General features: G+C 32.0%; 1 protein-coding gene across 1 annotated transcript; it reads left to right on the plus strand.

Annotated features, from left to right (window-relative positions):
• The first annotated feature begins 498 nt into the window (after positions 1-498).
• LOC111893517 (myosin-6) lies at positions 499-15162 on the plus strand. The gene is made up of 12 exons (XM_052763887.1): positions 499-1438; positions 1584-1763; positions 5069-5194; positions 5280-5450; positions 5569-5745; positions 5997-6067; positions 6162-6261; positions 7107-7163; positions 7334-7375; positions 7607-7708; positions 7808-7887; positions 14711-15162. Exons 1-12 carry the CDS (start codon positions 509-511, stop codon positions 14823-14825), a joined length of 2151 nt encoding a protein of 716 aa, XP_052619847.1. The 5' UTR covers positions 499-508; the 3' UTR covers positions 14826-15162.
• Positions 15163-16140: the final 978 nt, after the last annotated feature.

Raw genomic sequence — 16140 nt, forward strand, 5'->3', positions numbered from 1 at the left:
ATAATAGTTATATAGAAATAAATAATAAATATACTAGTTAGAAAGTTATAAGATATATAAGTTTACCATGATACCATTTTTTTTATATTACTTTTGCTTTTTTTTCATTTAGTTACTATTTTTTTCTTAATAATTCAATATATACGTATCAATAATTATTAGATAGATAGTTTAAGTTTTTAAATTGATTGAAGAAAGTGGGGAACATTAAAAAAAAGCTCGTGAAAAAAAGTGGGGAGGGTGGAGGGGTGGATGTCATTTCAACTTGGGTTTGTTTAACCTAATCAAAGTTTTGACTTTTATAAAATGGCTTTCTGAGAAGTCAAATAATATATTTTAATTATAAACTGAATCCTTCATATAAATAATAAAACGCGTCACTAGTTAAAAGTCAAATGATAACTTGTAATAAATACGTTTCACTTGGATTTATATGATAGGTAATTAAGTCCAGTCTTTTGGGTATATATTCTACTATAACCATACATTGTCACCATACCAAAAGACAATGTATTCCTCACAAGTAAACCTTCAAAGTTGCCTAATTCCACTAGAGGAGATCATTCGGGCCACCAAAGATTTTAGTCGTGAAGAACTTATTGGAAGCGGTGGATACGGTATGGTCTACAAAGGACAGCTCTCTGAACTTTGGCAAAATCGAACAGTTGCTATCAAACGGCTAGACCACGCTGGCTACCAAGGAGAGTCTGAGTTCATCAATGAGCTTCAAATGGTTTCAAGACTCCACCATGAGAACATCATATCTTTTGTTGGTTATTGTAATGATGACAACGAGATGATTATCGTTCATGATTATGCTAGCAATGGAAGCCTTGATTATCATCTCCAAGACCCAAATAAGAGGCGTGGCATAAAATGGACACAACGTCTGAAAATCTGCTTAGGTGCAGCAAGAGGGCTCGATTACCTTCATTCGGGTCTTGAGGAGCCCAGTAGAGTAATACATAGAGACGTAAAAAGTGCTAACATATTGTTAGATGAGAATTTTGTCGCCAAAATTTGTGATTTTGGTTTGTCAAAAGTGGGTCCGACAAATCTGCCAAATACCCAACTCTATACAAAGGTTGCAGGTACAACGTTTTACTTGGATCCGAGATACCGTGAAAGTGGCATCCTTACAAAAGAATCAGACGTATACTCGTTTGGGGTGGTCATGTTTGAAATGCTAAGTGGAATGTTGGTATATCTTCCAAGGAACATTGGAGATGATAGGGCACAGTCGCTGATGAATTTCGTCCGACGATACGAACAAAATGATGAAAACAAATTAATTGATAACGACATTAGAGATCAGATTGATACTGGTTCTTTTAATATGTTTAAAGAAATTGCATATCAGTGTGTTAGTTTCAATTTCAAGGATCGCCCTATGATGGGCACGATTGTCGAAAAGATTGAAGAAGCATTGGACATTCAAGTAAGTCTTTCATTTAATTACATTTGGCATAATCCTCATATACCGCCACTTGAAGGTCCAAATAATTATAGCTAGTAAACTATACATTTCGATATATATATTTTAATTTATTCATTCGTTGATAATTAAGGTTAATTTATTGCAGGAGAATGTTGACAATGTTGATGCGCTTATAGAGTGCGTTAGGAAAGATATCGGATTCAGTCATGGCAAACCTGTTGCAGCCTTTACCATCTATAAATGCCTTCTCCATTTGAAATATCTTGAAGCTGAAAGAACCTCAGTGTTTGATCGATTGATTCATATTTTTAATTCAGCAATCGAGGTAATTCCTTCCTGCATATATATATATATATATATATATATATATATATATATATATATATATATATATATATATATATATATATATATATATATATATATATATATATATATATATATATAAAAAGAAATTAGAGTATTACCGGCGACGGGCGTCGCCGCTAAAGGTCGAAAATGTCGCCGCTAAAGGGTCGTTGCTATTGCTTCGTCGCTAATGCTTCTTTGGTCGCCGCTATTGCCTTCTGTCGCCACTAAAGATGCGTCGCTGCTAATACTATCTGTCGCCACTAAAGGTGTCGCCGCTATTTATATGTATTTGTATACATACAAATACACATACATACATAATACACATACAAAATACCCATATACATACAAAAACACATACACATACATAATTTACATACAAAATACACATATACATATAAATGATCATACAAAAACACATAGACATACATAAAAATACACTTAAAATACACATATACATACAAATGCAAATACAAATACATATCCACATCTACAAACAAAATACACATACAAATACACATCTAAAATATCAAATTTTCGTCATGAACAGTGGTGGTGGCTGATTTTATTGTCGATGCTCTTTAGCGGTGACGCCTTTAGCGGCAACGCCTTTAGCGGCGACGGGCGACCTTTAGCAGCGACACGTCGGAGGGAAAACTATCTGGGGTTTCCTACATCGTTGGATCATTGCTTAAATCGACGGATGGGGTTGAAATGACGCGGATCGCCAGAACAGGCAATAGCGGCGATGGGTAGCCTTTAGCGGTGACAAACCGGAGAGAAAATAACGCGGGGTTTTCTATGTCCTCCTAGTCGTTGGATCATCATCTAAATCAACGGTTAGGGTTGAAATGACGCGGATCACCAACATAAGCCTTTAGCGGCGACACCTTTAGCGGCGACGGGCACTTTTAGTGGCGACAAAAAACGCGTTTGTTTGATGTCGCTGCTAAAAGTGGCCGTTGCTGCTAAAGGTGTCGCCGCTATTGCCTGTTATTCTTGTAGTGATATATATATATATATATATATATATATATATATATATATATATATATATATATATATATATATATATATATATATATATCATTTTTCCTTTCACCACATTCATTTGAAACTCCCATGACTTTTCAATTTCTTTCTAATAATTATGGTTGCAGAAATCGTTAATCAGCCACTAATCGGTAGAGTAGCGATTTGGGATTAATCGGCTAGGCATGAATTAATCGGGGAAAATTAAGTATTAAGAAAATTATTCGAAAATTTGTAAATCTAATTTTAGTCCTACAAAAAAAGTGATTAATCGGCGATTAGGTCCGATTAGGGCCGATTAAGTCCGACTTTGACCTGCGTTGACCAAACCCGGTTTGGTCCGATTAGGTCCGATTAATTTCAACTTTGACCTGTATTGACCAAACCCGATTATACTGAACGATTTGCAACAAATCTCATCGGTTGAGGTCCGATTAGCGATTAATCGGCCAATTAGTTCGATTTCTGCAACACTGCTAATAATGATTATAAGTTAGTTAATAAGGGTAAATAAATATCAAACCTAAAGTGTAATCATATATAAACTAAATTTCAATAATAAAAGAATATATTTACTTTTACTTATAATGTTATGTTTTTTAACTTTTAACATATATACTTCTTTTATTAGTTTTAATATTTTGTTGGATGTAAATCTTTATCATCTTAAAGCTATAACTTTTGAACAATTTGTATAAAATGCTTAAATTATTGGTTTAAATATAACATTACATGGTCAACTTAAATATAAAATTTAGTTTAACTTAAGCAACCCAAAAAATATTTTGTAAATAGTGAAATGTGATAAATTTTAGTGTCTTTCTAATAATGATTATAAGTTGGTTAATAAGGTTAAATAAATATGAAACTTTTAGTTTAATCATAAATAAACTAAATTTCAATGTTAAAATAATATATTTACTTCGACTTATAAATTTATGTCTTTAATTTCTAACATATTGTACTTAATTTATTAGATTTAATATATTGTTGTATATAAACATTATCAGTTTAAAGCTACAACATTTGAATAGTTTTGACAAAATACTGAACTTGTTCATTGAAATATAACATTATAATGTCAACTTAAATATGAATTTCAGTTCCACTTAAAAATCTCAAAAAATATTTTATGAATATTTAAAAGTGATAAATTGTAGTGATAAATGCAAAAACAAAATTGTAATTTCAATTTAACTAAAATATTTCCAAAAAATATTTTTATAATCGTTAAAATTTTTCAAATAAGTAGCTTAAAATAATTTACAATAACAATAGGTAAAAATAATTTTATGTAAATGATTATATTGTTATATTTAAAATCAAAACACAATGGTAAATGTTTTAAATAATTATAACGATAGAAATTAAAACATTAAGCAAATAAATTTAAAAAAATTAATTAACAATAACAACAACTATAAATAACATTAAACGTTATATTATATTTAATTTTATTCATGAATAACTCTCGGGTAGAAGTCATTCAAACGATTGAGATCTTGCAGTTATAATAGATGTATATTATCATATAATTCAAAATAATTAATATGTTATATCAATTTAGTATACAAATTATTATATCAAATTTAACAAAAACATTATTGTTATATTTAAAAAAAACATATATTTGTAAAAATTTCAACTATATAGGTGTTTCTGCGCAACGCACGGACATTCACCTGGTATAGTAATAATTAAGTACATGTGCTATTTAGGTACAGACAGAGTTAATTCATGAGCGCCCACCAAAACATTATGAAAGCATATATGCAAAGTGTTTCAGTTTGGATTCTTTATGTATTTGTGTTTGGGGCGGATATACTTTCCGGGTTAAAAGTGTAAATTTACAACTAAGGGTAATTTGGTAATTTACTGTGAATATTGGTTAATTCAGCAGGTTATATTATTCGTTATGATTTATGATAGTTAGTTGGTAGATTTGGCTTCTCAGTGAATATATACAAATGTATCTCATTAGTAGTGGCCAACTCTTTTCATTAGTAGTGGCCAACTCTTTTGAATGAAACCATTCTTCCCCTATATGATTCGCTCAATTCCATTCGTTACTTTCAATTCATGAAACCATGTAACAACAGAAATTTCATCAAATGACTCAGCCTTATTTTATTTCCTTTTAGTATTCATTCCCGATATTTGCCATATATATTACATAAAGATGCAAAGTTAAAATATCAATTAATCTGACTGTTCCAATTGTAACAGCCGTTTGGAATCATATTACAGGATGAATATAATACGACTCACATGGCGTATTGGTTATCAAATACATCTACTTTGTTATTCTTGATCCAAAAAAGTCTAAAATTTGATAGTGCAAGTCCCCCAACATCGCAACTTCAAAGAGCCATGGTATTGTTTTTAATCATATTAATATCGGTTTTAACTTTTTTCAAATTATATACTTACGTTCCAGATTTTCTTGTTATATATTTAGGGATTTCCATCATCTGTGTCTGATCTTAATGAGATAGTACAACAAGTTGAAGCCAAACAACTAACTTTGCATTTCAAACGACAACTAACAGAATGTGCACAGAAAATGTATGGCATTATTCGTGACAAGTTGAAGCATGAGGTGGGATTACTACTTGACTTATGTATTCAGGTGGTTAAACTTTGATTCATCCTCACCAATAATATACTATTAATGTAACCATGCATGCGCTCATAATCTTATTTAAAACCAAATTGCTATCACATAATGCTCCTATCGACTTGTGAAGGCGAATTTTATCCAGGCGAGTTTCGTACAGCCAACATCTGTCCCCTACAGCCTCCAGGAAAGTGTGAAATTCAAGGTTCCACAAAGGTTGTTCATTCTCGGAGGTTTTGAACGGAATCACTGGCATGGGATTGTTGGTCATCTCACTACTTTCCTCAACACATTGAAGGAAAATTATGTATGTGCATTATACATGGCTCAATGTTTCTTCTATAAATGTTACATTTAATATTTATAAATCATAACTTTCGTGGATCTATTTTCAAAAAAAAAAACAAACAAAAAAAACAAATATTTCATTAATTGATAAACACATGCATATGATGAGTCCAATAGTTATATATATACACATCTGGTGAACTAATATTACATTAATTCAAAGTGGATTGCAATTTTTCTTGAATATTATCTGATATAGTTGCATTTCAGGTGCCTCCCACAATTGTTAAGAAGATATTTGCTCAAACTTTCTCATATATTAATGTGCAGCTATTTAATAGGTGTTTTGTTGCTCAACTTTGTTTTGGGTGTGATTTTCATGGTTTAATTTCCATCATAAACATTCCCTTTCAATTATCTTCTTAATTTTTGCAGTCTTCTTCTATATCGGGATTGTTGTACTTCCAACAATGGGAAATATGTGAAAGCCGGTTTAGCAGAGTTGGAACTATGGTGTCTTCAGGCAAAAGAAAAGGTAATTATTTAATAGGTCTTATGTATGATTATGCTTGCATGCCAAATCTTTTCATAGAAACAAATGTAATCTTCTTGAGGTTCCAAATAACATATGAAACATATATATATATATATATATATATATATATATATATATATATATATATATATATAGTTAGATTCAAATGTTTTCACTATCTATTATGTGTATTTATGATTGATTCTGGACCAATCATTTTAGTTATTCTAAGAAACTAATTAATGCATATTAAATGCTGAAGATATATAATTAATATTCATTATATCTTCAACATTTAATATGCATTAATTACTTTCTTAAAATAACTAAAATGATTGGTCCAGAATCAGTGATACATGTACATAATAGATAGTGAAAACAAAATAACATAACCCTATATATATATATATATATATATATATATATATATATATATATATATATATATATATATATATAAAAGTAGGTTCGTACCAAAATATAAATATCTTGCGAAAACACATTTTATATTATCAAAATTAAACACATGTATTATAAAAAATAAAGGTAAATATATACACTAAAAAGCCATATTCGAAATAGCAAATACTTGAAATCTTGAGTTTCTTTTTTTATTACACGTCACCATGATTATTGATTTCAAAATGTTGGATATAGTATAGGCCTATACATGTTTCCAAATTTTCTTCAACTTGCAAGAGTTACTCCAAATTATTGATGTGTTATTTTTCTCTCCACTATCCAGCATATATAAATTGTTTAAATAACTCTTTGGTAATATGATCAGCTTAATTATAAGACTTGTTTGGTTACTTTAGACTCTCAAAGTGATTTTTGTCTCACAGTATGCAGGCTCAGCATGGGATAAACTCAAGCATATTAGACAAGCTTCTGACTTGTTGGTATAATTATTTTTTTTCAACTTATAACATAAGTGGTTCTCCTTCCGTTTGATTCTCTCCCTCAAAAAAAGATTTCTTATTCTCTATTACGTACTTTATTATATGTAAGTTAATTAATCTATTTCAATGGTTCATTGTTCTATGTGTTGACCTTATTTATTGACCCTCAGGCTGTATATGAAAATAATCCGGTACTCATTTTTATATACCCTGTAAGTCTCTCTCTCTCTCTCTCTCTCTCTCTCTCTCTCTCTCTCTCTCTCACACACACACACCCACATACATACATACATACATGCATGCATACATACATACATACAATCTTACGTATGTCATATATGAGGCCTAATCACTTTGTTGATGGGAATAAATAGTTAATTTAATAGGATGCGTGCTCACTCCCAATCATTTTTTGAACTGGTATATATGCTTTATATTTCCAGACATTAAGCAAGGAGCAAGTGAATAGAATACAGACTCATATTTGCGATATGCGCTTAGAAACTCGTCTCAGTGCTGAAATTTTGGCTCTATCGTCGCATATTGTAAGCTCTACATGTAAAATTTCATGTTTAAGGAACTAATTAATATGTTTCTGTATAATGGTATATGAATTACTTCGTCATCATGTTATGTTTAACCAGAACCTTCCACACTTAGTTTCTGGGGAAGCGGAAGATTCCTACATAGAAGATATTTCCGTTCTACTAGAAGATAATTCCAGGTATTGGTTTATTTGGTTTTTGAAGGTATGAAGGAGAGTTTCCTGACATTTTACTATAAAACTTGCGTCCATCTTTTGTAACTCCACCCAGCTCTAGCTCACAGGACAGTGTCGCTTAATAAACCGGATAATACTAATAGTAAAAGATGGAATTGCATAGCTTTTCGTTTAAACTTTAGAAAGTTATGATAGCTTTATACGAATGATAGATAAGAGCATCATGGGTGGAACACTAACATCACAATTACGGGCCGAAACAAAAACATCCAAAGAAAACAAAATAAAGAAGTAATCCTTGTAAATATGTTTCTATTCGTAATACAAAACCAATAATAGCATATTATGATGATAACTTATAAATAATTGTTTTTGAAAATAATTTTCTTTTATTTTTTTGTTAATTATCTCATTTAGGTCCAGGAATAAAGTCAATCTAACTTTTTATACGTTTATAGGCTTTTAAGATGTTCAAATAATATAAAAGTTAAGTGTAACATCTTATAAGTTTTCCGGTCATACTACTTTTAATATGGTTTAAAACTAGTTGAAACTTTATTTTGTTATTTTCCGTTCTAAAGTATATAAAAAAAGTCCATTTGCACACTAAAATCAAAACAAAGAAATATGTTTAGAAGACATTTCTAGTGTTATATTTTAGAATAATTAACAACCTATTTCTGTTTTATAGTTAATTTAGTTCAACAAATATATTTTTGCATATACTGAATGACTATACTGTCTATATACACACACACACACACACATATATATATATATATATATATATATATATATATATATATATATATATATACTAATTTATGTAAAAAAAATAACAATACGTTTTTAAATCTCACCATTTAAAAGATTGCGTCTGAAATACATACTTAAAATAAAAATGAGAAAAAAATATATTAGCATTCTATATAATAATAGAATGTATAATTTTTTATTATAAATCTATAAAGAATAGATAATTAGAACGGATACTAGATGCATTCGCTAATATTTGTTAATATTTGTGTTAACAATGTGAAAAAACAGCGGCCCTCTATGGCCTTTCCCAACCGGGAAGGTTACCTTTTTTCTTTTTTAACCGGATAGACTTTTCTTTTATAAATAATTGTTCGGTACAATTGTTTAGTACAACTTTCAACTTCTTTGTTAGGTAAAGCAAGTGACTCATGTCCTTGTTTTTATTAGTTTAATATATATGGTAGGAATATACATACTTTCTAGGATTTATAAGATTTATGGGTTATGTCTAAATAAATGTACCAATTACTTTCCAATTTTAATATTAGTATTCCCAGGCTATGTATTTGTGTGGTGGTAAGTTATTTTTTGTAATCCAAATGTAACTTTCTATCTCTATTTCAATAAAAATCATAAGCTTTATGCTTGTAAAAACTTTTGTCACATTTATTTTATTTTTTTCCTCTTTACATTTTTAGCCGCTCATACTATGAGCAATAAATCACCGTTAATATTGCATACAATTAGGTAAGTAAGTTCCAACAACTGAAATCTAGTTATTGTATGTCGAAAGTATATCCAAGGTTGATAGCAGATGAAAAATGGTAGCATTATGCTACATTATCAGATGCTTACAAAGGTAAATTACTCAGGGCTACAAAAATACGAGTGAATTTGTGAGCACAAATAGTTTGGATGCGATTCAAAATGAAAATGTAAAATAATGGAAAGATCGAATGGTTCTAGCGGCTATCTATCAAGTAATTCTAGAAGAAGTGCTATATATATATATATATATATATATATATATATATATATATATATATATATATATATATATATATATATATATATATATATATATATTAGTTGAGAAGGACACAACTAAAGAAACGTGGGACACGCTTAAAGTGCTGCACATGGATGCCGATCGAGTTAAAGAGGCTCAAGTATAAAGCTTGAGAATTAACTTTGAGGTTATCCGAATAAAAGACGTGAATTCGTGGATGATTTGTTCCATGAGATTAAATACAATTATGACCGATAGTCAATCTTTGGACAAAAGAATTGAGGAAGTTGTGGTGGTGAAGAAGTTTCTTCGATCCTTCCCATTATGATTTATGAAAATAGTAATATCTATCGAATAATTTGAAGACTTAAAAAACATGATTGTGGAAGAGGTTGTGGGTCGTTAAAAACCCATGAAGAGATGTTTCGAGGTTATGACGAACAAGGAGGCAGACCTTCCTTGTTACTTACATAAGCCAAACGGGCATCACGATCCAGGAAAAGCGACAAAGGGACATCATCAAGCACCTCAAAGGATAGAAATAGTCATCGTGGTTGAGGCCAAGGAAGGTGTGGAGGACGAGGTCGTGGTCATGAATCCAATGCATAACAAAATGACCATAAAAAGGATAAAAGAAAAGTAAAATGCTTTTAATGAGAGAATTTTGGTCACTATGCATCGAAATACTCAAAAAAGAATGGCGTTTAGGAGGCGAACCTCATGTAAGCCAATGCATAAGTACCCATCTTAATGATGGCAATCTCAAAAGAATATGCACCCGAAAAGGTATCACTAACAAAGAAGATTTATATTAATCTTCTTGCATTGGGGGAGAGTCGAGTTGAGTCAGAGGTGTGGTATCTCGAAAACAGTGTCAGCAACCACATGATGGGGGGGCCTCTCAAAGTTCTATGAGTTGCATGGGAATATTATGGGTCACATGAGATTTGGAGACGGTTCCACTGTTGCTACTTTCGGAAAAGGGTCGATTTTTTTTATTGTAAAAATAATGATCAACGACCTTTAAATGACGTGTATTACGTTCAAACTCTTAAAAATAACATCATTAGTCTTGGACAAATGACGAAAAAAGGAAATTAAGTCATTATGGATGGTTCGGATTTGATGTTATACGATAACAATAAAGTTCTACTTTTGCGAGCTGAAAGATCACCAAATAGTTTATACAAAACTACATTGACAACCGGTAGACCAACATGCCTTTTAGCCATGAAGGACGAACTGGCTTAGATATGGCATTCTAGACTTGGTCACATTAATTTTCCCACCTTAAAAACATTGTATGAAAGCAATATCGCAACCGGAGTTCCAAGGATCGATCGAACCTCCAACTTAACTGTGTGAAGGGTGTATTCTTGCAAAACTAACCCAAATCTCTTCCCCGAAGAAGACACTCTTTCGAGTTCAAAAAAGACTTCAACTTGCTTATGCGTACTTATGTAGTCTGATTACACCCAACTCTATTGGAGGAAGCAAATACTTTCTTATTTTGGTAAACGATTACAATTGGTTGATGTGAGTTTATAGTATATCTAGGAAGTTTGAAACCTCGAGTGCCTTCAAAGGATTCAAGTTGAGGGTCAAAAAAGGATTGGGTTTTGAATTGAAGACACTTCGTACGAATTGAGGGGGAGAGTTTATATGAAAAGAATTCTCATCATTTGTGAAGAAAATAGAGTAAAAAGGCATCTTACGACTCCACATCCGCCTCAACAAAATGGAGTTGTATAAAGATGAAATTTTATCGGTATGGATATGGAACAAAGTCTACTAAAAGGAAAAATGTATTAGGATAAATTTGGGGAGAAACTGTTAGAGACACGGGTTATCTTCTCAACTGCTTAACTACAGAAGTTCTCCCCAACATCACATCATATGAATCTTGGTTTGACATGAAACCAAACCTTGAACATTTGATGGTTTTTGGTTGTGTTTTTTATGCCAAAGTTGTAGGTGTAAATTTGAAGAAACTTGAAGGACTAAGAAAAAATATGATGTATATTGGGGTAGAAGATGGAACTAACTGGTATCGGTTATTTGATTAGTAAAGCGAAAAATTACAGGATAGTTGTGATGTTGTTTTTGTTGAAAGTGAAGGATGGAATTGGTACAAAAAAAATAAGAGGAAGTCACAATTGCTACCTTCATAATAATCGAGACAGACATCCTCGAAGTCAACTCTGAAACCTATGTGGAATCTATCTAGCCCAAAACAATCCCATATACTCCCATTTCCGCCCTGATTTCTTCAATCTTGACCAAATGTTAAGCCCTTCAAGTGAGGTTGGGAAAAAAGGATTTCGTTCACATTTAGATATCTATAATGATGTTGAAAATGTTATCCTAAAAATAGGAGAACTGTTGATGATTGCATTGGATCAATCCTTGATTTTCAAGAGGCGGTTATCTCTTAACCATCGCGGGAGGCCATGAAAATGTAGTTGGCGCAATCATGAAAAACAAGACGTGGAAGCTTACCAACTTGCAACTGGGTCACAAAGCAATTAGATTGAATTGGGTCTTTAAAGTGAAAAAAAAAATCTTGGAAATATGATAAAGCATAAAGCTCGAATTGTAGTAAAAGGTTATGTACAAAAACAAGGAGTCAATTTTGATGAAGTTTTTGCACTGTTAGCGCAACTTGAGACCATAATGCTCATTCTTTCCTTAGCGACTCCACATGGGTGGGTTATCCACCACTTATATGTTAAGTCCTATTTTGATAATGTTGATCTCAAAGAGGAGGTCTATGTATGTAATCTGGAAGGGTACGTTGACAAAGTACATAGTCACACGGTGCTTAAACCCTCCAAGGCGATTTATGGTTTACGACAAGCTCCTTGAGCTTGGATTATTCGTATGGATAAAATAATAAAACGAATTAGTTTTTCAAAATGATCATAACTCACGACAATATAAAAAAGGAAACCGGAAGGAAAACTCTTTTAGTTGGTGACTATGTCGACGACTTGATCATTACGGGATCAAACAACGAAGAAATTATCGAATTAAAGGAACAAATGAAAAAGAATTTGAAATGAGTGATTTGGGTTTACTTTCCTACTAGGGGGAGCATTTGAACCTCTAGACTGGAAGGGACCTAGACTTGCCTTAACAGGTGCGGTCCAAAGTCCACCAATTTCTACAAAACTCGATCGATCCAAGCGCCGGTGTAATTCAAGGTCCAAAAATTTCTAGAAAACTTGTTGGATCCTAGAGTCGATCTCGTCCGGTTCCGGTCCAGTTCAGTCCAAATACTCACCCTTACAATCATATTAGATAAACTATTTTTTGGTAGGATTCAACAAACTATATAATATGTACCTAAAGTTGTAACATTCCAACGAGTACAAGAATGGGAAAACCCAGACCTGGATCCAGATATGGACAGGCCTCAACAGGTTTGGTCCAAGGTCCACCGATTTCTACCAAACTAGTTTGCTTTTGTCTAAATGCTCACCCTTATTTCTTAGTATCTTAGAATAGAAGTGTTGCAAAAGAAAGAGGAATTTCTTCAAGACAAACTGAATACACAAAGAAATTTTTTTGGAGCAATTCGGGTTACTAGAGTGCAACTAGTCAACTTCACATATGGAACGTAAGTTAAAGGTTAATGAAGATGAAAACAGTGAAAAAGTTGACCCGACCCAATATAGGCAAGTGGTGGGATGTTTGAGGTAGTTGACACACACTCGACTGGATTTGGCATATGTAGTTGGAGTTACAAGCAACCTCCTTGCAATTTCAAGTGGTAAAAAATATTTGGCAGTATGTCAAAGTAACCACTTATTACATGCTTAACTATTGAAAATTTCTTAAAGTGGAAGACTTGGTCAGGTAAAGTGATATTGATCATGGTGGTGACAAGGTGGTTGGCAAGTGTACATTTGAGATGATTTTCTACCTAGGAAGAAATGAAGTGACATGAAAATCTTAAAAGCAAAGGATTATTCGTTTTTAACATGTGAAGCTGAGTTCATGGCAGCTACGACGGTTACATTTCAAGCCATATGGCTTGGGAATCTCGTAAACGAGCATACATGACATCATGTTATGCCTATCACTTTGATTCTTGACAACAAGTCGGTTATTCGATTGATGAAGAATCTTATGTTTCATGGTAGAATTACGCACACTGAAATTTGTTATTACTTCATAAGGGAAAATGTTGAGGAATGATAAATTTAGTAGAACATGTCAACTCAAAGGATCAACGAACAGACATATTTATAAAAGCCTTGACACACCTAAAGCATGGCGAAATACGAAGTATGCTTGGTGTGATGGATCAGTTTAAAGGGGAGAATGTGATAATAAACTAGATAATAATAATAATAATAATAATAATAATAATAATAGATGGAATTGTCCGATAGTTTTTTGATAAAACCTTAGAAATGTAGGATAGCTTGATGCCTTTATGGCTTTATGGAAGGAAGGGATAGAAAGGAAGGATAACTTTCTCTTTCTAGCATAGATTTTTTCTTAGTAAACAATTGTTGAGTACAATTTTAAATGCATCTTCCAAGTTGTTTGTGAGGTAAAGCAAGTGAATCATGTTCTTGTATTTATTCTTTTAATAGATATGTCTAGATATGGGTAGATTCCTTTTAAATTTTAATATTAGTGTTGTTTGGCTTTATATTTGTCTGGTGGGCAACAACTTCTTGAAATCAAAATGTAACCGGCTGTTTCCTTTGTTTGATAAAAGAATTAAGCTTTAAGCTTGTAAAAACTGTTGCCCTATTTATTGTCTCTTCTGACTCTATATATTTTTTATTGTACATACTGTGAACAACCAATCACATTTAATATTGCATACAATAAGATTAGTATTTTCCAACAACCAAGCATAATATCCAAAAATTATGAGTCAAATGAATCTTTTTGGCTTCAATTCTATTGTGCATATAAATTTTAATATAACAACTTTCTTCAATTAAGTCATTACCTATTTACTGGAATTATCCTACTTATGCATTGCAAATAAATGTAATTACATTACAAATTAATTAACAATTTGTGGTTTAAATGCAGCAAACGTTTTTGTGTTGATGACCTATTTGCTTCTTTGCAAGTAAAGGATTTCGCAAACATAAAACCGGCTGGAGAGCTTGCCAAATATAAGTCTTTAGACTTTTTGTACAAGTAAAGATCAAACCACAATATATTACATATGTTTTGCCAAGGTATAAGCATGATGCTTGCGTATATGTAAAGTTAGGAGGCCTTTGGGTTAATGGGGAGCCGGGACGTCCTCTATTCACCTAGTAAATCTAGCAGGCTCGTTTATTGTTTAGGAATTTTTTTGCTAGTTTTAACCAAGTTAACATTCTAATATAAATTATCTTTCCCTTTCATTGTAATTGTACTCTTTTATTATAAAATAATAAAACCCTATAAATATTTTGTATATTAGTTTACATTTTGTAAGAGTCGTATTCGGTCTGTTGTTTATGATTGTTGGAGGCGATTTGTATGAATTTGGGTATGTCTTTCTGATTTGTTTCCGTATTTTATTTGTTTGATTTGTTTGGATTGTTCAAGGGTTGGTATTCATTTTATTTTGGGGTTTTAATCGTTTTTCGTGCCGCAATTATGGTCCTGTTGCGGAGAAAATATATTTTTTCTCGATATCTCGCTGAGATTTTATAATTGTGCTATAATTTTTATTCAAAAGCAATTTTTGTTCGCCTTGGTTATTGTTCAAAGATTAGTTTATTTGGTTATTGTTGGTATTCATAGATTTTGAGGTTTAGTTGTTTTGTTTGACTACCGATGTTTGTTATTAGTTGTTCATCCAATGTTTGTTTGGGGTTATTGTTTGATTGTTTACTTTCAATATGGCTCCGAACAGTTCAGGAAGTTAAATTTTTACGGATGTGCTTACTGGAAAAAGGAGAAACATTAGAAGTCTTAGTGCCCGTTGGTATTGAAAAAGGCATAACAACAATAAGATAGATCATATGGATTGTTTTAGCCGCCATTGTTTCACCCTACGATAAAAACTCTTATTCAGGCTACCACTACTTCATCTACTGCGTTGGATCGTCAAATTCTTGAATAGTTTAGACATTTCCTTACTCTCAATTATAAAACCAAATTTGTATCTACCTCTTATTTAGGTCGTTCCTCATCCAGTACTTCTTGTATTCCTTCATCTTTATGGATCTTGTACTCTGGTGCATCTCATCATATGTTACCTTACTTGTCATCCTTTGTTTCCTTGCCTTGTAGATCATCCGTTTCTCTCATGTTTACAAGTGCTACACATATGCCCACAGATGGTGTTGGTTTTGTTGCCACACCTCATATCTCTCTTAAATATGTATATTATTGTAGCATCCCCAGGTGCACGTACAAGATATTGTCACTCGACAAAAGGACTTCCCAAGGATCTACAATCCTGGTATTAGGGGTGTGTATAAAACCACACAAAACATATAAACCGCCTTCATAGTCTGTCA

The sequence above is a fragment of the Lactuca sativa genome, chromosome 1 (genome assembly GCF_002870075.4).
Source record: "Lactuca sativa cultivar Salinas chromosome 1, Lsat_Salinas_v11, whole genome shotgun sequence".
Lineage (NCBI taxonomy): Eukaryota > Viridiplantae > Streptophyta > Magnoliopsida > Asterales > Asteraceae > Lactuca > Lactuca sativa.